At 45.2% G+C, this 21,934-nt stretch overlaps 2 protein-coding genes across 2 annotated transcripts in view; one reads left to right on the top strand and one right to left on the bottom strand.

Moving 5' to 3' along the window:
• Nucleotides 1-21,934, bottom strand: part of LOC135919314 (immunoglobulin domain-containing protein oig-4-like) — a 380,763-nt gene that overhangs the window by 333,950 nt on the left and 24,879 nt on the right. The gene's annotated exons all lie outside the window — the stretch shown is intronic.
• Nucleotides 12,904-21,934, top strand: part of LOC139056358 (neprilysin-1-like) — a 78,244-nt gene continuing 69,213 nt past the window's right edge. Inside the window, exon 1 of the mRNA XM_070534532.1 lies at nt 12,904-13,143. Within this exon, the coding sequence (XP_070390633.1) occupies nt 13,130-13,143 (14 nt within the window). The 5' untranslated portion in view covers nt 12,904-13,129. The remainder of the gene's footprint in view (nt 13,144-21,934) is intronic.

Genomic DNA, 21,934 nt, shown 5'->3' with positions numbered 1-21,934 from the left:
AGTTGCGGTCGCTCTGAAAAGCGCTTGTGAGTGGGTGATTTCGTTTGCGACTGTGAGTGAATGATAGAATTTTCTAAAAAGAGAGAGAGAAAGTGAGAGAGAGAGAGAGAGAGAGAGAGAGAGAAAATAGGGATGAAAAGGCAGGTAGGTTAACCAGAAAGAAATCCGATTTGATACCCTACACGGAGGAGTAAATAGAAAGATAAAAATTCACGAAGAAACTCCTCTGGGAGTTGCCGACGTATGCGTAAGCATTGTGCCACTAGATCATCTCCATGCAGCCCGGTGTCATTATCAATGTTATGAAACTTGATCCGACCAGTATAAAGCTTATCAACCATTATCTGTCGTTATCAACGATATGGGATTCGATCCGACCCTTATCAACTTTTACCTGTTCTTGTCAACCTTACCGCACTTCATCCGACCCTTATCAATCGTTATCAGTGCTTACTAACATTATCAGACTTTCTTCGACCATTAAACGCTCTTATCACTCTTTAGCACCCTATCCATCCGCGACGAACCACTATCAACTGTGATGAGACCCATATGACCCCTCATCAATCCTTATCATCCTTATCAAGTAATTGAGCGCTTATCTCCTGCTTACTGCTTACATCCACATTACGTGGCGTAGGAAACCTTCTGATTTTCTTATATTTGTGCATATGCGGCAAATTTGTTTCCTCTCTTATTGTGCTGGCTCACTATATAGTCTTCTGCCACTCCGCATGAGGCAGCATGTTTGATACACCGCCTTGGTTAAAAAAATTAAATTATGGGGTTTTACTTGCCAAAACCCCTTTCTGATTATTAGACACGCCATAGTGGGGGACTCCAGAAATTTGGACCACCTGGGGTTCTTTAAAGTGCACCTAAATCTAAATACACGGGTGTTTTCGCATTTCGCCCCCATCGAAATGACGGCCGCCATGGCCGGGATTCGATCCCGCGACCTCGTGCTTAGCGGGCTTGGTGGTCGTATTCGAATGGGGGCGGAATGAAAAAATGCTTGTCTACTCAGAACGCCACTGTGTGTTGCGCGACTTAAAGCGCACGAGCCCTCATAGACCGGTGGCATTTTGGTCGGTAAGGGAACGCCCCAACGGAAGATGCTTCCCGCGACCACCGTGACGCAACAGGGATGTGGCGTGTTTAGCAATTTTCGCAAAATGGGAATTTCCCCGACGTCTACAATGCACCAAGGCGGCTCTACATGTAGTCCTAGAGATGGCTGTTATTCCAACACCACCAAATATTTCAACAAAGCCTTCATGGAAAAAATGCTTTATGCAATATTTTCTTTACAGCTATTCGTCCTACGTGACGGACAGGTTTCTTCGTTGGGTAGTGTTACGGTTCACTTTGTGCGGCAATGAATGGAAGAAATGCCAAATGCCTGGGACACGGTGTGCCTAATCGTCACGCTCGTCAAAATGAAAAGATTTGTCCGTCGGCTGCGTGTCACGGGATTACACGCCGAAAGTTCAAATCACACTCCCCTCTGTCCTACGTTCAAACGCTCTACGCCAAGGAGTGGATTCCCTCCGCTGCCCTCTGTGTGAGTTACCCCCAACGTGTCCAACGCTCAGACACTCTACGCCAAGGAGTGGTTTCCCTCCCATGTCTCTCTGTGTGGGCTGACCCGGCGTGTCCTGGCAAGACCCTCTACCAGGGGACAGCAGAAAAGGAGGGTGCCCGGATGGTGGAGGGTATACAAGAACGCCAGCAGGCCGTCACGAGTGGTCGCATCTTCTCTGCCCTTGCGTGCAGGTGCACGCACGCTGAACGTTTTTATGCTTTCCTTGGAGCGCACCGCTCACCCGTCACAATGTATTAAACTGCTGTTATTTCTTCTTACGTCATCTCGTTTCCCCTACCGAACCCTCTCCGATGGTCAAGTTCGTTCGAGCTCCAAGCAGACGCTGTTCAAGGACACAAAACCCCGTCCCCTTAACAGTAAGCTCAGAAATGATTACGCATTTAAAAAGGAAACACACACACGCAGAGAGAGAGAGAGAGAGAGATAGAGAGAGAGAGAAGGCACATGAACAAAATCACTGCTGTTCACAGAGAATTTTCTATTGCTAGAGTTGTTCGCGCAGCATTGTTGTCCGTAAGAACGCTATCAATGTATTCGTAATCCTCTGCTGCCACTGCTTGTGAACTCGATATACTAAAGTTCTTTTGACAGTGGTCAGTGATCGATAAGAACTAGTGTAGTCGCGAGCATTTGTCTTCGTGCGTTGTATCGAGGACAGTGGCAGAGAAACGTAATATGAAAGAGAGGAACATAGGAAGGTAAAATGGAAAAGTATCCGGTTGGCTACCCTACACACAGAAGTGGATAGGTTAGAAAGATTATATAAAAAGATGAGATAGAAAGATATGTTTTCCTGGACATGTGCTAGCACAATGGAAATGTCATGCGATCAAAGGTCAGTCCACCTTCCTTAACAATATAGCGCCTTCGGAGCGTTGTGCGCCAATGAAAGGCGAGGTCGATGTTGCATTACTGCACTGTAGACAAATGCCGGTCGTTCAGTCGTGTTAATGCGATGTGTCCTTGTGTATAAAACTAAGCACCCCCGGTCATGCAATATCGATATTACTGACGCAAGTGCAGCATTTGGCACGCAACAAGAGCAGAACTACGGGTGCTTTTAAAGGTGAAGCTTTTCTTTGCGAACCTCTTCGGGTTTCGTGACCGTGGCTGTGGCGAAGGCGGACGCGTGATGAAGTGGGGAGCATTATTTTTCTGTTTTGCAAATGACGTGTAATGGTGGCGTGTGATGGTGAGGCAAGAAAACACACCTTTTCATTTGTTGTCTACTATTTGCAAGAACTACTGAACATGATATAGATTGCAAAGGATTAGGGCATAAGCGTTATCACAGACTTACTGGTTAACCTCCCTGCCTTCTTCTTATCTCTTTCCCTCCCTACAAAAGCGTTGTTGCACTTCTTGCGGAGAACTGGTCTTAGAGACCGACTGCAAGCAGTGCAATATTCTCCTTTCCTTTTTCCCTTTTCTTTTTTGTTCTTGTTTTGTTTTTCGTAACATATCTTTTCTATTATCTTTTATTCCCCTTACCCCCCTTCCCCAGCACCTCGTAGCCAGCCGGTAGGGCTGGCTACGAAGGCCTAGATGATTCACATGTATTTCTTATTAGTCGTTTGAATAAACTGATTTTTGAATTGAAAAAAAAAACTCGCTAGTCACCCTGTCTTTCCGTCTATTCCTGCTTTCTTACGGTTTGCAGGTAACGCTGGCATATTGAGCAACACCAGAGGAATCAGAACAAAATACTCAGGCGAGCTTTAAGATGGGTCTGAAAATCAACACGCAAAACATTGCTATTTACTGTTTGAAAGAAGTAACGAAAAGAAGATGATATATTGCAATAGATTAGGCATAAACGTTCTCGATGGCGATTTGACGATAATCTTGGCATATTGAACTACACTACAGATGAATTACCACAAATTACTTAGGTAAACTCTGAGATTGGTCTGAGGATCAACATGCAAGATATTGAGGCATTGTTCCACAAGATAGCAAAGGCGCAAGAGTTCGTGACTGCCAGTCAGCTTCCTAAAATTGTACAGGGGTACACGTTTATCTCTAGACCGAGTAGCCCAGGCGACCCGGATAGCGAGTGGTATGTGTCAAGACGAATACACGTGGGTTGTAGCAAATAATATAAGCAGTTTGATGTAATGAGCTGTAAGCACGCGAACATTACGAAAAAAAGTAGCTCCCCCCCCCCTCCCCCCGTAATCAGTGCATTCTACCACTACTTGGATGATAGCAAGAGCGAGAAACTACGGACCGCGCAACGGCGGGTATGATAGTGGAAAGGCGGTCAGTTCATATTTTAGTTAATAACATGATGACATAGAGTTTTGCATTTCTTGTAATAGGTAAAGTAAATAAGTAATGGTCTATATATATATATATATATATATATATATATATATATATATATATATATATATATATATATATATATATATATATATATATATACATAAAGCGCGCCAAGGAAAGGGAAATGCAGTTGAGGATGCCACGGGATTGGACGGATGATGAGAGTGGGAAACTAGCAGACATACACTGGAGTCGGTTGAGGCGAGAGATATACCGGACCAGGTTAAATTTTTCGTCAATTTCGAAGCTTTTTTTCTGAGACACCCATATGGGTTTCCTTCATGGCTTCATGCTACGGTCCAGACGAATAGCAATTTAGCCCTTTCACTTAGGATTCTGAGTAGACAAGCATGTTTTCATTCCTCCCCCATTCGAATACGACCACCAAGACTGCTAAGCACGAGGTCGCGAGATCGAATCCCGGCCATGGCGGCCGTCATTTCGATGGGGGCGAAATGCGAAAACACCCGTGTATTTAGATTTAGGTGCACATTAAAGAACCCCAGGTGGTCCAAATTTCCGGAGTCCCCCACTACGTTGTGCCTCATAATCAGAAAGTGGTTTTGGCAAGTAAAACCCCATAATTTAGTTTTTTTAACCAAGGCGGGGTATCAAATATGCGGCCTCACGCGGAGTGGCAGAAGATCATAGTGAGCCAGCACAATAAGAGAGGGAAAAAATTTGCTGCATATGCACAAATATAAGAAAATCAGAGGGTTTACTACGATACGTAGTGTGTATGGCAACATAATGATGCGCCAAACGATAAATAAATGAAGCGTGATTCAGCTAAAAGGAGACCCCACACAGGCACAGGGCAAATGGAAGGCACAAGTGAAGCTCTTACCGTCAACCAAAATTAATTGCATCCAAAGAATATAAATAAAGGTGCGAAAATGGAGAAAGGAAAAAAATGAGATCTTGAAAAAACACAAAAGAAAATCTGAGTGCCAATAATATATATGAAATGCCACTTGCAACACATCAACCAAACTATCAATTGCATCGATGACCATATGAAACAATACGCTAAGTTTTTGAAATGCTTCGTTGGCTAAAGTGTCCGGTGAATCAACGACTGTCTCAGGAAACATGCCTATTTATTCACACTTCACCAGAGGCTTCCCTTTGTCTGGTCCTGGCACTGCGTCTTCATTTTGTTATAACACATACCAACCAGCCAATCTCTGCACTCTCCCAAAGCATGATAGCTACAGAACTTATAGCTTTCTTTCCGAGTTTTTCATATGCTCTTCTTTGTAGCTTCATGCTACTTTCAGTTGGATGCTAACTTCTCCCTGCGTGTCGCGTATCTTGCCACTCAAACTGCAGTTTTTTTCATCGATCCTTCAAGAACACAGTAACATCAAAGTAAACACAATCAATGTTACCCTTAGTAAACAATGGGCACAGGGAACAACTACATTTACTATTTCTAAACTTCCCATAAGCTAAAGTCGATTGTGTTGCATTTTAGCACAATATGAAGTGCAGTATTTCCAGTTTAATTTAAATTTCCCGTTGAACTTGTTGGCGCCACATCTTCACACTGCTCTCTCATATTTCCAATTGAATATGGCACACTTTCTGTGTGGACCTCTGATTTACAGCAGGTAGTAGGCACCCACACAGCATGGCCTCTGAGTTTGTCGGTGCAGCTTAAAGAGACAAGGAGAGGCAGTTTACTGATAAGAAAGGGCAGATGAATTTCATCTATGTAACAGATCATGTTCGTTGCATATGATTTGAAGTGTAGAAATGTAAGGCTGACTGCAATTTTATCTGCAACTGAGTTATCTATCAGAACAGAACAAACATTGCAATTACCAGAAGAGTAATCAAACACTCCTGATTGAGTCAATGTTTACGTTTTGTGCTCCTTCAAAGAGAGCATGGCATGTCACCTTGGAGCCGTTTTCGTCTTGCTGCTCCACTAGACCTTGGAGCCCCTTTCAGCTGATTGCTGGCCAGTAGCAGTGTGCGTAGCTTCTCCAGTCGCTAATGGCCTTGGTGCAGGCAGCTGCTGCAGTTGCAACACACAGCCTTGATAAGTACTGTTAATTGGTGTTATGTTTCCCATTGCGTAATGTTTTCCTATGTTATCTTCTGTGTTTGTGCTTTTATCTTGCCTCTTGTACCTGTCCTGCTTGGGTCGGCTCTTGGTCTGCAGTATGAAGAAGGACTACACGAACATACACCGTGAAGCTCGTTCAACTATTTCTCATATCGTATAACCCGATATGATTGGACAGAATCTTGAATGAAACCCGTATGATACTCATGGATATTGGGTACTTGAAGCATATGGATTTTTCTAAATAGCGATACTGCCACAAACTAAACCATACGAAAGATAAACAATGAATCCAGACAACCAATTCAATAAATTCTGGGGTTTTACGCGTCATAAGCACTCAGATTACGAGACGTGCCCTATGTGCAAGTCTCCGCATTATTTTGACCCCCTGGTGTTCATGGACGTGGACTTAAAACTATGTATACGAGAGTTCTTTTGCATTTCAGCCCCATGGATATGCAGCCGCTTTGAGCCGAAGCCAGGGGAACCACAGGAGGAATAAGTTTTGTTTAAATGAAGCTTAAGAATAATAAAGTAAATTGAAAATAAACTGGACGCAAGGATGACTTGCCGCAAGTGGGAGCCGAATCAACATCACAACCAAACACAAAAAAGTTTCTAACAAAAATATTTCAAACTTTTTTCTTCATAGTCAGCACGGATTTCTTAAGAATTTCCCTGGCGATACTCAACTTGCACTCTCTATAAATGACATCGGTTCCCAATTAGACCTTAATATACCCGTAGACTCATTGTTTTTAGACTTCGAGAAAGCTTTTGATAAGATACCCCACAATCGTCCTTTCTTGAAAGTTTCAGTCCTGAATCTCAATCCCCTAATTTATAATTGGTTGCGCAATTTTCTGACCGGCCAGATAACTTTTCATCTCCTTTGTCTCCTGTGCTTTCTGGGGATCCTCAAGGCCCTGTTCATGGCCCCTTCTCTTCTTAACCTACATTAACGATCTTCCTAATGATATATCTTCTAACGTACGCCTATTTGCGCACGACTGTGTAATTTACCGACCCATTAACAACAGCTCAGATATCCCTGTCCTACAGCTGAAAAATGGAAACAGTTGAAAAATGGTGTAAGGCATGATCAATGTCATTAAATGTAAATAAAACCTCATTAATTTCTTTCCATCGTCGGCATTCTTATGTAGTACCCTGATATCTCTTAAGTAACTCAGTAATAACATCTATTACATGTTATAAATACATAGCACTTTATTTAACGCACGATTTTTCATGGTCCTCTCAGATCACTAAAATAACTAACGAGGTTACCCGCACCTTAGGCTTTCTCCGGCGAAATCTCAAATTTGCCCCTCCTTCGGTAAAAACTCTTGCCTGTGGTAATGGTGATGGTAATGTGATTAATCTGATGGTAATGATGCTAAAGAGTAATATGATGGCAATAGAAATCTGTGGTAATGCGCCAACTTGAATACGCATGCTCCAGTTTAGGAGCCTCATCATACTATTCTTTCTAACATGCTTGAATCTGTCCAAAACTGCGCAGCCCGATTTATCTTCTGTGACTATTCTTCATACACGTAGCACAGCACTAAAATCAAATGCGAATCTTTCCAGTCCAGAAACGAGACGTGAAGTGTCCAGGCTCATTCTATATCACAAGTTTTATCATGCCCCGATTGGTAACAGCGTCATATCGCCCGCTCACCGCCATTCATCCCGGACGAATCATTCAAAGTCAGTATACCCCCCGCATGCGCGCACATCATCCTATCTACATTCGTTTTTCCCACGTACAGCGAGAGACTGGAATGATCTGCCTGAAGAAGCGGCGGACGACTCCAGTGCGACTGAGTTCAAGACTGCCATCGAACACCTTCATCTTTAAAGCTGCCCACCCTTCATGTAAAACCCCTTTCCAGGGGCATTTGAGGAATAAAATAAATATCTTTGCTTTTATCACGACCAAAAGCTAAACTGCTAACATAACGCTAACATAATCCTAATCCATAAGAAAGGGGACACCAAAGACTTGAAAAATTATAGACCGATCAGCCTACTGTCCGTTGCCTACAAGCTATTTACTAAGGTAATCGCAAATAGAATCAGGAACACCTTAGACTTCTGTCAAGCAAAGGACCAGGCAGGATTCCGTAAAGGCTACTCAACAATAGACCATATTCACACTACCAATCAGGTGATAGAGAAATGTGCGGAATATGACCAACCCTTATATATAGCTTTCATTGATTACGAGAAAGCATTTGATTCTATCGAAACCTCAGCAGTCATGGAGGCATTACGGAATCAGGGTGTAGACGAGCCGTATGTAAAAATACTGAAAGATATCTATAGCGGCTACACAGCCACCGTAGTCCTCCATAAAGAAAGCAACAAAATCCCAATAAAGAAAGGCGTCAGACAGGGAGATACGATCTCTCCAATGCTATTCACAACGTGTTTACAGGAGGTATTCAGAGACCTGGATTGGGAAGAAATGGGGATAAAAGTTAATGGAGAATACCTTAGTAACTTGCGATTCGCTGATGATATTGCCTTGCTTAGTAACTCAGGGGACCAATTGCAATGCATGCTCACTGACCTGGAGAGGCAAAGCAGAAGAGTGGGTCTAAAAATTAATCTGCAGAAAGCTAAAGTAATGTTTAACAGTCTCGGAAGAGAACAGCAATTTACAATAGGCAGCGAGGCACTGGAAGTCGTAAGGGAATACATCTACTTAGGGCAGGTAGTCACTGCGGATCCGGATCATGAGACGGAAATAATCAGAAGAATAAGAATGGGCTGGGGGGTGTTTGGCCGGCATTCTCAGATCATGAACAGCAGGTTGCCATTATCCCTCAAGAGAAAAGTCTATAATAGCTGTGTCTTACCAGTACTCACCTACGGGGCAGAAACCTGGAGGCTTACGAAAAGGGTTCTACTCAAATTGAGGACGACGCAACGAGCTATGGAAAGAAGAATGATAGGTGTAACGTTAAGGGATAAGAAAAGAGCAGTTTGGGTGAGGGAACAAACGCGAGTTAATGACATCTTAGTTGAAATCAAGAAAAAGAAATGGGCATGGGCAGGACATGTAATGAGGAGGGAAAATAACCGATGGTCATTAAGGGTCACGGACTGGATTCCAAGGGAAGGGAAGCGTAGCAGGGGGCGGCAGAAAGTTAGGTGGGCGGATGAGATTAAGAAGTTTGCAGGGACGGCATGGCCACAATTAGTACATGACCGGGGTTGTTGGAGAAAAAATTACCGACGATTACGTTACTTCCTAATGCGAAATTTGAGCGCAGCAAATAAGCTGTTTCACCTTTTCGATAGATTGAGGCAAAGAAATCGAGCAACACATGTATGCGCTATCACAGAATTTTTTTTTATTTTTCACACGTATTCCTTTAACAAAGACTCCGCTAACAGTTCTTGACAGTCATGAAGGAAGCTTTGTGGTCGGAGAAATAGACTGATATATGTTCGACTTGGTACACCAATGCTTGATTCTCAAAGACGAGATCTATACAAGTGCCTCGCGAGGTCGTCACAGCCGTGGGACGCGTTACGAGCGAGAAGAACGGGATGTTCTCCCGCATAAGTGTTAGGAAATGGCTGTTTGTCTTTATGTCAACATTAAAGTCCCCCACTACTAACATCGGTGTGGATCGATGGACGGTTAATGCGAGTTGCAGGAAGTGCACGACGTCTTTCGTGAGTGCGGTAGGGGCGAAGTAGGCAGCTACTACCAGCAAGCCGTTGGGCAACTTTGCGGCGCACAGTTTTTCATAATCTCGCAGTGGCGAACGGCAGCGGCAATTTCGGCTCGGGCGGTGCACATATACAGATCCGCCGCCACCGATCTGGCTCTCTGATTGCCACCGCACAGGGGTTGCATTGGAGGAGGAGCGAAGAAAGGAATTAAGTTCGAGCCGGCGCTTTGACAACCGGAGACTCGCAGGAAGAGGGGGGAGGGGGGCGGCGTGTACACCCAGCGGCAAACGATGGGGGCAGAAGCGCGCGCAGCAAGCGGACAACACGATAAAGGGAGGAGGGAAGAGATAGCAGCGACTGACTGATGCCGCTGACGCCGATAGTGAGTCAACCCCAGCTGCGGAGTTGGTTTCAGGGACAACGCCGCCGATGCCGACACAAACAATATGATACCCTCGCTTCCGCAGCGCTAAGAACCAGGTCTAGCCGTGGGAGGGTGGTCACGTATTCGTCGACGTGCCGGGGCCTACGTGAAATAACCGGCGCGTCGGCAACTGAAGAGCACCCTATCCGCCACACAAGAACAGGGGGGGGGGGGGGACCCTTTCCTCCTCTTTCTGCATGGCGGCGACGGTGTTCTATGCAGTCACGTTATCTTGACTCTCTAGCGGCGTCAGCGGCATCCAGCGGTATCAGTCGGTCGCTGCTAGCGCTGGGGGGATGAAAGGGGGGCGGAGCTGGTTACGAGGCCGACGACAACGCCGACGACGACGCGAAACCCAGGAACGGACGCCAAAGAGCTGCGCTCTAATATGGGAGAGGCCTTTGCCCTGCAGTGGGCGTAACCAGGCTGATGATGATAATGATGAAGAGCCCTGGTCATTTTTGTTTGCACTTAATATCGCTAATGCTTGGTTCGGTGCACAACCTCGTCGCGAAAACGGAGCGCCAACACGCGGACAGCGTATATCTTATGCAGGGTGCCAGATTGTGCCAGATTCGGTTTACTCGAGCTCCAACGAGAGCGTCGAAGCTGTTGGCGAGGGGCCGCTGGCCGAAAGGACAGGAAGTGGGACGCAATCGGCCGGGCAACGTGCGGCACGCGCCACGACTTTTTCCAGCAGCACGTTGTTCCAAGTGTCCACGCCACGCCTATCACACGTGCGGTGCGATGCGGGACAGAGCACCTGACCGCGAACGTGACGAGTGCGATATCGCGATCGCATCCGATGCGACGCTTGAGAGCGGTGCCTGGACGCGGGAACAAACAAAACAAAACGAAACAGAAAACCAGAAACGATGGCTTCTCGTCTTCTACGTCACGTCATTCTATCTAAGTTCAAGCAAAGCAAAGCGGTGGACTGGTACAGGTGCTGCACACAGCGACAATTTCGCAGTTTCGAGGACAGGGACAACAAAACGGTGACACAGCTGTCTCCGCTGTCGTTGTTCTCTGCACGGCGCAACTGTCGTGATACGCTTAATGCGTTTAATTAACGACGATCTCTGCAAAGTAACAGAAGGAGCAATGAGATAACCAAATGGAGCCAGCTCAAACTTTACAATTTGAAGTTCGATTCAGTACTGCACAGTTTATCGGAGCGCCACTTAAACGGGCACGCCGCTAACTGTGGCTATACATAACCTCCTTTACGAACTACCGCGTTTCACGCTATAGGCACATGTACGCGCGCGCTTATTTTGGTTAACAAAGGAACTGCGTTTGTACTTTTCATGTAACGTTACGTAACTGCGGTATCTCTTAAGTAAGATTCAGAATAATTATGGTAACAGGCCATCAGCCAGACTCTCCCTTCACTTCCCTGTTTGCATGACTGTTTTTACTATTTTGCTATCATCATTGTAATATATCCTTTTGATCTGCCTTAAATTTCATCTATATTGTTTCTAAATCCAAATGTTGACACATTATAGTACCTCGGTGCTCTTCAAATAAAGTCTCCTTTCAGAGGCGAACTACTATACTACTTCATGTCACTGAGTGAGGGAGTAAGTCAGTGAGTGATTCAATGTGTGAGTCAAGGAGCGGGGGATAGAGGAACAGAGCAAAAGGAGTGCGATGTCAACGAGAAACGATGAATATGTGATAAGGAACCTACAGAGATTAGCCTGCGATCTCGCTTCGAAGATTACTCGCTACACAGATCATCCGTCGTACGCACGCCGTCAAAAACATATGTCTTCCAATGAAGTTTCTCTCTCACGCTCTGTAGATGAGCATTCATATTCAATACAACCAAGGATGGTCTGTTTAACCCTGTTGGTAGTACCGTTCCCATCGATTAAGTTGCGCCTGATACCGTAAACAAACACGTGCGAACTGTTGCGAGAAATGTTCCGCACCTCCTTGGCAGGTGGGTTTACGGCGACAGTTAGTGAAACGTCAGATGCAGCCTCGTCCGCATCATGGACGCGCTCCAGAACTCCAAACCTGCGCTTTGGACAGACAGCCAATTCCGCTCGCCTTTCAACGTAGTCAGTGGCATTCGAGGCCGCGCGGGCGCATGCAAATCGACCGCGCATCGCGAACCTCTTTGAATAGAGCCGCGTATACGTTTGCCGTGCATGCAGCCGCGTCCGCTCCGGCGAGCCGCGCGTGCAAGCGTCCCCAGCGCGAGGTTTACGGGTGCGCTCCACTCTCAAAGGGGGCGCTATCGGATTACGCGTACAGATTTAGCGTCGACGCGCCACTGCTGACCGCGAACGTGACACGGCGGCTATCAGATGCACCTGCCTCGAAGCGGGGCCGCCGCGCCGTTCCCGCCAAACCAGGTGAGCTGCCGCTGTCGTCGACCGCTCTCTGCTCGATTGTGCCGACGACAAGAAAGTCTCAGTCGGGACGACATGCTTCCGAAAGTTGAAACTTAAAGAGAGAGCGAGGAGGAGTCGCGGGCGAGGCGAGGGGGAGGAGATAGCCGGGATTGAAGCGGAGATAGCCTCGGAATAGCGGGGGAGGGGATGAGGGTAGTCGAACTTCACCCGGGGAGGGGGGAGGAGGAGGTGGCTTCCGCTTCTCCAACTCTCACCTCGGCGGGAACCAACGCGCTTCGGAAGCGGAGGAAAGTGAAAGCGAGGAGCGGCTGGTGATGGCGAAGGTTGGAAGGAGAAAGTCGGCGGCGGCGGCGGGGGAGGAAGAGGGGAAAGTGCGCGTGCGCGCGCGCGCCTTTCGCTACCACCGCTCTCTGACGACTCCGTTCGCGGGCGCGGTGTGTGCGACGCGGCGGCGAGACGGCGTGGTGCGCCTCGCCAGAGAATGCACGGCGACGGCCGATACCGGATGAGCGTCGTTCCGTCCCGTCGTAGTCACCGCTTCTGACGCGCCTCCGCGCGGCTCTTGAGCTTCCCGTGACGCCGCTCTCCCTTGGACGGACGCGGGGCTACAAGGAACGCGCCACGGAGGCATGCATCCCGGAAGGTGGGCTTCTCCTCACTGCGAGACATGTGCTTTCTCTTTTCCTTCGGTCGCGTTTTTTACGCGCGTTGTGAGTGGCTATTTCTTTTTCTTATTTCAAATTGGTATGCCAGCGTTTCGAAAAGGTAATTTGGCGAAAATGTTGGCTGAACGTATTGGTGCGCGTGGATATGGTGTTACATCAGGTGCGAGGTGGCGATTCAATTTAAATTAATCTTATCGTCTCGCATTTTCAATTAATTCGTATCGTTTCACATTATGCTACGATCTCTTTGCAGCAAGTCAGCATCTGGATTTCTAGCCTCAGGCTAGTTACGATCAACGAAGTATTGATGATTTCATAATTAGGTAAGCAATACGTATGGAACGGAGGAATATACGAGCTCCACGCGCGCAGAAAATTCGTATTAACTTTAGTATCAATTTAGGAGAATTGGGATTGCAAAGCCCAAGTTCGGAACAATGACAATGCCTATATTAGAAACTCATAAGCGAATGTATTGCGATGTCCATGCAAATAAAGAAAATGCTGAAATTCTTCAAGCTATATCACAATATATTGTGATATTCCCGCGAATATCACAATATGACGTCACAAACGGCGTGAAAAGCATTGACGCTCGCGTATGGCACTTCATCTGCCTTTGAACGGTCACCATTAGCGTCGTTAGTCGAGCCGAAAAGTAGCGCGTAGAAACGAACTAGGCAGTTAAAATAAATGGTGTAATCACTCTGTCAGACTTGCATAATCGATAATCGATATCAAGCGTTAAGACGGAAAAGTATATCAAAACCCAGAAAACCAGACCTAATAGGTATACAAGATGAGCAACCACATGCCGATATATAAATATTGACACCAGCCAACTAGAATAGAATTTACATGCAAGCTCACTTTTTTCAACTGTGAGCGTTAGTAGATCGTTAGTAGGACGTTAGTAGATCCGAAAAAGCCTTCCTTTATTTTAGTGTTTTCTTTAAGTTTCTCCGGCGCCTGTGTACTTTATCTCCTCTTCGTGCACCGTGGTTTCTCTGAGCACAATTGCAAGTATCTGTAATGAAGTCGATGTTGAACTTCAACTAAACTGTATACACTGACAAAGAATGTGCGGAGAGCGGTAAAAGAGGTCATTTGCACACTGATGGAATAGATATGACTTATGGCGGTGTGTCTTAGATCGTGTTTATTTCCGGCACGCTATTTCTTAACACTTACCGTATGATCAGTTTCTTATATTACCGAATAACCACAAAGGGACTTACGGGCAGGAGCTTTCATTATGAGTGCATTGCTAACATTACGAAATTCGCTGGCAACAAATAAACAGTGGTTCAGCACTTTTAGAAACATTAGGTAGTAACATTGCGCAGAACGTTTTAGCTCGTGATCGGTGCGGAATTTGTGCGCTCACGGTATATGTGCTAAGCAACACAAATAAAAACACTTTGTTAATTATGAAAAAAAATCACCAGAGTGCGCGATACTGAAATTGTAATGTGTTACAGAGTGGAGCGGTAATTTTCTCCTTGGAGGCTGTTTCATGCGTGCTACATTTGTCATGGTGAAATTCATGCAAAAATTAAAATGTTCAGAAAAGACTTGTTATTTTTTTAAGTAGTTGAAGTTTGAGCTTTCGATACTCATCAATGTCCATGTCAGTCTTCTTTTTTAACACGGGCTATATATCTGCAGAGGGGACCGGAGACCGTAAGAGCGAAACACAACTCTAACTGCTATCGTTAGTACTCCTTTTAAATTGCTAAAGGCTTTGTTTACTTAATTTGCATACCAGTCACACTAAGTCTCAATTGCTTCCTTAAGTTCCCCTGTTCCATAGAAAAATAACAAGTCCCGTGTAAGTAGGCGTGTAGTTATGCGAACCGTGTTGACAAAACATGTTCCTATCATGTTGGCGTAACAAGGACAGCAGAAAAAAATTTGCAGTGCTTCAGGTGCGACGTGCTAGGTTACGCTTGGTCTCAGAACTCGTTCTGCGTTTGCCTATCCACATCACTAGCACCGGGAAAACACGAGATCTATTTTCGCCGGCGTCTTCAGACATACTGAACGTGATTAGAGTTCGAGATTGCAAAGTCATTGTCTTCTTTTTTTTTCTGTCACTTTCATTGTTCATTAATTGAAATCAAATAATGGACAGCTTCTTTTTAATATACCTTCATGAATTGGAGGGGTACAGTTTCCGTTATTGCACGCCCACAATATATTGTGCGTCGTACCCGCAAAGCAATACTCTGTTCGGTGCTATACCGTGCTTGATTGGTATACATAAGGCCTGTTTCTGAATCAAAACAGTTATATAGTAGGAAGAACGTTGTCACTTTCGTGAGTGATTAGGAGAAAAGTAATGGGCGTGTTCAATATGAACTTGTACGGCACGTCTTCCGCTATATTCGACGCGAGTGACAAATTCTGTGGCATCGACACGCCAGGGACATTGAATTCGGCACGTTATATACCGTGTTTGCGAAGTGCGTTGGAAGTAACAGCGTGTTGCAAGTAATGTTGTTCGACGGGATACGTATTATTCGATATGTGTTTTTTTCTTGCGGACGTATATATTGCTGAAAATTTTGAACAGTTGCGTTTGCCCTTGCGGAACAAATTTCTCGAGCTAAAGTGATTCCGTGGCAGCGTTACGCACACGCTTTGGCCGGAGCGTCAACACGCCAAGAGACATTCGGGAGCGGCCGGGTTGATAACGGAGGCCCACGAAGGAAATGAAAAATGGTGTGTCATAACTCCTGCGAAAGATCAACATGTGGGCCGCTAAGACAGAGAGAGAGAGAGAAAAGAAATATATGCCCAGATAACTTCGAAGAGTCCACACGCGTTCGAACTCGTTCGCAGGGACCGCGGGGATCAACCACTCGAAGCAGTGAGGACATCACAGCGGCCGTCACTTAAGAAAAAACTCGATGCACACCGCGCGATGCGTGTGCGATGTGTGGCCGATGGTCGTGCGTCGCTCGCACCTTTCTACTTTAGTTTGAGGCATCAGTAAAGATCCGATTAATAATCAAGGAAACACATTATGTAGACGTTGTCATCACGCCTCTCGTTTTTTTTTTCCTTCCTTTCGTTGGTTTTGTTTCTGAGCTTTAGCAGCTGCTGCTGCATGGTAAAGCCAACGGAAGCGATGGAAGCAGCGATACGGTGAAGCCCCTACGCTGCTGGCACAGCGTGCATTCTACGAAAGAAAACAAAACGAAAGTGTGTGCAAGGAGGCCTCAGATACACTCGATATCGTCATACTGCCGAATAATAGTCAAGGTACAGAAGTGCAAACAATATTACTCAACAGCCATAGGATTACCTGCGCATGTTAGAGACAGCCTGTATGCAAAGAATCCTGACAAAAGCAGTCTCTCGGTGAACGTAACGCCCTGACGGCGGGTGCTCAATTCACGGCCATGGTCCCGGGCTCATGTCCTGCCATTTCGGTTTGGCAGGACTCTGGTGCGGTACCCCCGCTGGTTGGCAGTGAAAAGAGACCCTGTACCCCAGCGCTGCTATAGCATCCTCTCAAACCAACATTCCCAACGCAATGTGTAAGCAGGATCAAGTCGTTGGATTATCAAATCCGAGTTCTTCATCACGCGGAGGTTTATACAGCCCAGCCAACAACTCTTGGAGGTCAATCGCATATTCCAATTCACAAATCAAACACGTGCGTTCGTAGGCTCATGAATTACCTTACCTGTCCTACGGCAAGCTCTGCCGGCCTGCTAATCGGCTGCACATGTTTCTTACCTTGAAGACAGCACCGAAACCGGAAGTTTGGGCGGCAAATGCCTTGGCACCGCTGGCTTGTAATTCAAGTAGTGCAACGATCAGATCGTGCGCATGCGGTTCAGTATGTGCTTTTGCCCTTTCTTCATGGCCGCCGGACGGGACTAAATATGCTTGTCGATCACGACTATACGCCGTATTAAGAACTGGATTATTATGCCTGTACGCTGCACCAGATATGCGAGTCGTGCGCAAGCTCCAATAGAACAAGAGTCGCTTATAGTCCACGAGTCCTGTTTAGAGAGGCTCAGAGGCGTGAGTGAGCAATTTAGTAGGAAGAAATTGGAAGTGTTGCCAACCATTCTGTCCCCGGATTCTCTGCAAACAATACATTCTTCAAATATAAAAGTTTGATAACTTGAGGCGATATGAAGAACGTTCCGGCTACAATGTACAATGCTTAAGCGGGCTTAAACAGGTAAACAGTGAACCTAGAAAAAGAAACACCAACAATACGACGCATTTGTCTTTCTTCAATTAAGCGCAAGCAAATATCTTGTCAATCTAACATTACAAAACAAATAAATAAACACACAAGGACATACTAAATGCCCTTGTGTGTACTAATCATTGTATAACCTTTGAGGGTACTCTCCCCCCTTACACAATGCATCTAGGAGCCTGTAAGGTATGTTTAAATAAATAAATAAATAAATAAATAAATAAATAGATAAATAAATAAATAAATAAATAAATAACAGTTTCAGTAGAAAGGGACACGATAACAGTAAGCGTTATCAAAGTGATAAAATATCACTTAGTTACCAAATTCATTAAAGTTTTTAGAGCTAATCGCTGTAGTAACACGTTACCCGGTGGCTAAAGCAACCTTTTTATGCCTAAACAACGATCGTCAACGCTTTCGATCGTCGTCCTCGAAGCACATCCTAGCTGTTCAAATTTAGGACAGCTCTCCGGGCCATGTTCTGTGTTCTACCATGAACGGCTGCACGTGCAACAACTCGAAGGTTTCATTATTTACTATGACAAAATTTAAAGGTAATCATCAAAGATGATATTGAGTGACCACGTGACAATATTCAATGACACCCTGCCATTATACGTCAGCAAATCGGTTCGCTGCAACTCTTTCATGAGTGTTCAATTTCTGAAAATTATATGTATGTAAGCAGATTTATCCGCACTACGAGGCGCCGTCTACTTCTGTGCTCCACCGGGCAATAAATATAGAAACACCCTGAGACGAATAAATTAACAGCGATACAAACAAACACTCAAGGGCGATTTCCCGCCAGTAGTTATCACGTCGTGACACACAAACCACAAGTTCGCAAGCCAGAACACAAACTCGATGCAGCCTGTGCGAGAAAATAACAGGTGGAAAAGAGACAAGAGCATGCAATGCACCGTACATCGCAATACAAGAACAACCGTACAATGAAGGAGTGACATACAAGAACACATCTCTCTGGAATCATAGGCTTTGTGTAGCGACAAGCATAGTAAGTAAATGTCTGAATACATACACGTGTCTGAATAAGTGTCGAAGAAAGTAATAGAAAGATAGTGTTCAAGTTATTTCGCACTTTCTCATAGCTTCCGTTATCGTGCAAAGGAGGGAAGAACAAATATTCCTACTTATTACTTAGGTAAACAGTAACCCTTCCCGCGGAAGTAGTCTCACGGCGTCGAGAAAACTGAGGCGCACGTAAATCAAGTTTGCGAAACTTGCGTACACAAAGCAGGAACCACTTTAACCGCTCAAAAACACGAACGACAAAGTGAGGCGCCAAGCAGCAGCAGTGCAGTCGCAAGTTTTTGTCTCTGATCATAGCTAGGTCAACATCGTGCTGGCGCTTCTGCCCACCGAAAAATTCAGAAGCCAAAAAGTTCAAGGAAGCGTACGCACTAGGATCCTCCAAATATCCTGGCGCTTCCCGGGAGGCTTACACATGGCCAAATACCAAGGTCAGCACTGCGAAATAGACCTAATAAACTCACATTTTGTAATATGGTTATAGCCCGTATATGAAATAGCGCATCTCGTCCCTCCAGAGTTTCTTGTTTACCGCACGGAGTATTCCTGAGTTCGATGGATGACACCACAGCTTTAACATCATCTGTTATTATAATGACAATGACAAGCACAGCGGAGCATCGGAAAGCTTGTGCTATAGTCTTACTTATCGCAAGCACTCTCTCAGCCGCATTTCTGCTGAAAAATTATCACCCGCGGTGCTACTAATATATGGTTCAAGAACAGCTAACGATAACGCAGACTAGAGCACATCTAGTCTGCCTCGCAAACTAGATGGTAATAACTAGATGGTAGAGCGGCTGCCCTGGAAAGGCAGTGGTCCAGGGTTCGAGTCCCGGACAAGGAAGAATTTTCCTTCAACTGCGAGGCTTTTCTTTCGAGGAACCCGTATGGGTTTCCTTTGTAGCAATTGCTACGGACGGGTGGATGTCTGATTTTTCCTTTATATACTAGAGCACATTCGTAGCACATTTACAAAGCAAAACACTATAAAAGTATGTTTGCATACATACGTATGTAGTTTCGGCGCTGTATAGTTAGACAGCTTTCTCACAGATCTTGGCTAGTATATGACAGAACACAGCGTTTAGTCATGACTGCAGATAAGCGTTACTGCAGAAAGGCAGTAACACTCATCTGTGCAAATTTCGGATTTAGATAAGTACCACCTACTATTTGTAGATAGCGTCGTTTGCTACGCTACGTCATTATGTCTTAACAGGCACTCTCATTTTAACGTAAGCAGAAAATATTGTTGATTCTAGTGTGAAAGTCCACCAAGTTTTTATTTTAATGATTGGGTATGCATAGTATTGCTCCCTGTGCGTTTGAAAGCGCTCGATATTCTTTTCCGTGGTTTCAAGGAGGCGTGGACACATGACAGTCAGATTGCTGGCACCTACTTTACTTGATTTGACTTGTTTTATCTTATCAATAACGACAATGCTGCAATGACCCTCAACACAGACATATCTCAAACAGCGATCTCTTGCAGTAAGGACTTCGTCCAAGCGAACATCTCGAGTTTAGTGAGCCCACTTGAGTTTCTTTTGGACGGGCGCCATTTTGTTCAGCGTTCAGCGCTACCTTCACGTAATAGGATCAGCAGCCACATGCGATCCATTCGTTGCCTCATACGTCAAATTGTGCAAGAGGGTATGGTGCCCTATTGCTCAACTGAAGAGATGGACGATGTTTGCAGTCGCTATTTCGTTTTGGATTCTTGTCTTTTCTTTTTTATTGTGTGTGTGACACGTCGTTTCTTCCTGGTATGTTGTACTATTTGCGTGCGAGCCCTCCCCCCCCCCCGCGCCCACCTCCCGTCCCCCTTCATTCTTTTTTATTTTTTTACAGTTCGGTAGCCATATAGGAGACAGTGAGTTCGATAATTTGGTAACTATATAACTAGCTAACTCACTAGTAACTCAGTAAATGACTAGCAACTTGCCTAATGACCAAACGAACTCCCGGCCCCTCTCGCACTTCAGAAACCATGTAACTGCTGAAAAAAAAAAAGCGGATTCGCTTCCGGCGCACATACTAACGCAGTAAAAAGAACCGGGCAAAACGAGCCTTAGGCAACTATAGGGACGGCAGCCTATAGATAGAGTAAAAATACAATCGTGGGAAGGAGCCTTCCTTTCCGCGCGGATAGGTTGCAGGATATCCACTTGTGGCGACTCCAGGATGGAAATTTGGGCATGTTTGTTTTTGCATCTTCCGGGGCAGAATGCGCGAGAACGATTGCCTTGTACGTGTGTGTGTTTTAGAAAAGCATTAGCTAATATACTATAATAGCAAGCATCTGTAAAAATAATTGGATTGGAAAAACTTTAATAAAAAAAATTAATAAAAGAAATTGTAAAAATAATGTTAGTTGTTTTATTCTACTGTTACTATATGCTGTGCTGGAATGCTGCACTTCAAAAACCATCAGCTTACATTGTATAATTAGTCCAATAATGTGTCTAATGTCTTATTCCACCACCACCCCATCTTGTCTCTAATGTATTACCACTTTCCTCTTCAATGCCGAAAGGCCGTGAGGTTAGAGATGAATGAATGAATGAAAATTAAATTATGGGGTTTTACGAGCCAAAACCACTTTCTGATTATGAGACACGCCGTAGTGGAGGATTCCGAAAATTTCGACCACCTGGGGTTCTTTAACATGCACCTAAATCTAAGCACACGGGTGTTTTCGCATTTCGCCCCCATTGAAATGCGGCCGCCGCGGCCGGGATTCGATCCCGCGACCTCGTGCTCAGCAGCCCAACACCATAGCCACTGACCAACCACGGCGGGTGAATGAATGAATGAATGAATGAATGAATGAATGAATGAATGAATGAATGAATGAATGAATACCGCTCTCGGAATCATTAGATCGTAAATGTGGTAGTTCCGTCCTCGGGTCACCTCTACAGACTGCGATACCTTGGAGAGAAGGCAAGAAGTTGAATCGTTCTGTAACATTAGAAATCAATTCCAAATGCAGAATAATTTGCCACAGTCGACGAAGGTAGCTTCTTGCACTGACATGTTAACAACCGTTCCTTCTGAATCGAAACTTGCCACGGCAAGCGGCAAAAGCTGTTTCAACGGCATGCCTTTTTTTCTGAAAACGTACATGCAAATACAAAAAAAAAATATAATAACCGAGGGCCACGCGTACGCCAGGCGCTGGCCTTTTGCTTGTTGGGTGTGAGCTGACATCACTACGCAACAACCCACGATGATGGCGGTGATATGAGTGATTAATATGAGCACATTTAACGCGGCAATTAAAAATGCCACTAATTATCTTAGACTTAGATTCCCTTTTCATTCGTTCGGCATGAACGTACTGTAGCACTTGCTTGCACTTTGTACAGCAGCAAAAACAAATTCCAATGTTAATTTACTCTTCTTGAATTTCACGCCCCAAAACGCAGCAGCGATACGTACGACGTCACTAACTTCGAAATAACGAAAGCACGCAATAA

This window comes from Dermacentor albipictus, chromosome 2 (assembly GCF_038994185.2).
Source record: "Dermacentor albipictus isolate Rhodes 1998 colony chromosome 2, USDA_Dalb.pri_finalv2, whole genome shotgun sequence".
Taxonomy (NCBI): Eukaryota; Metazoa; Arthropoda; class Arachnida; order Ixodida; family Ixodidae; genus Dermacentor; species Dermacentor albipictus.
Note: the sequence above shows the minus strand (reverse complement) of the source record. Positions and strands in the feature narration are given on the sequence as shown.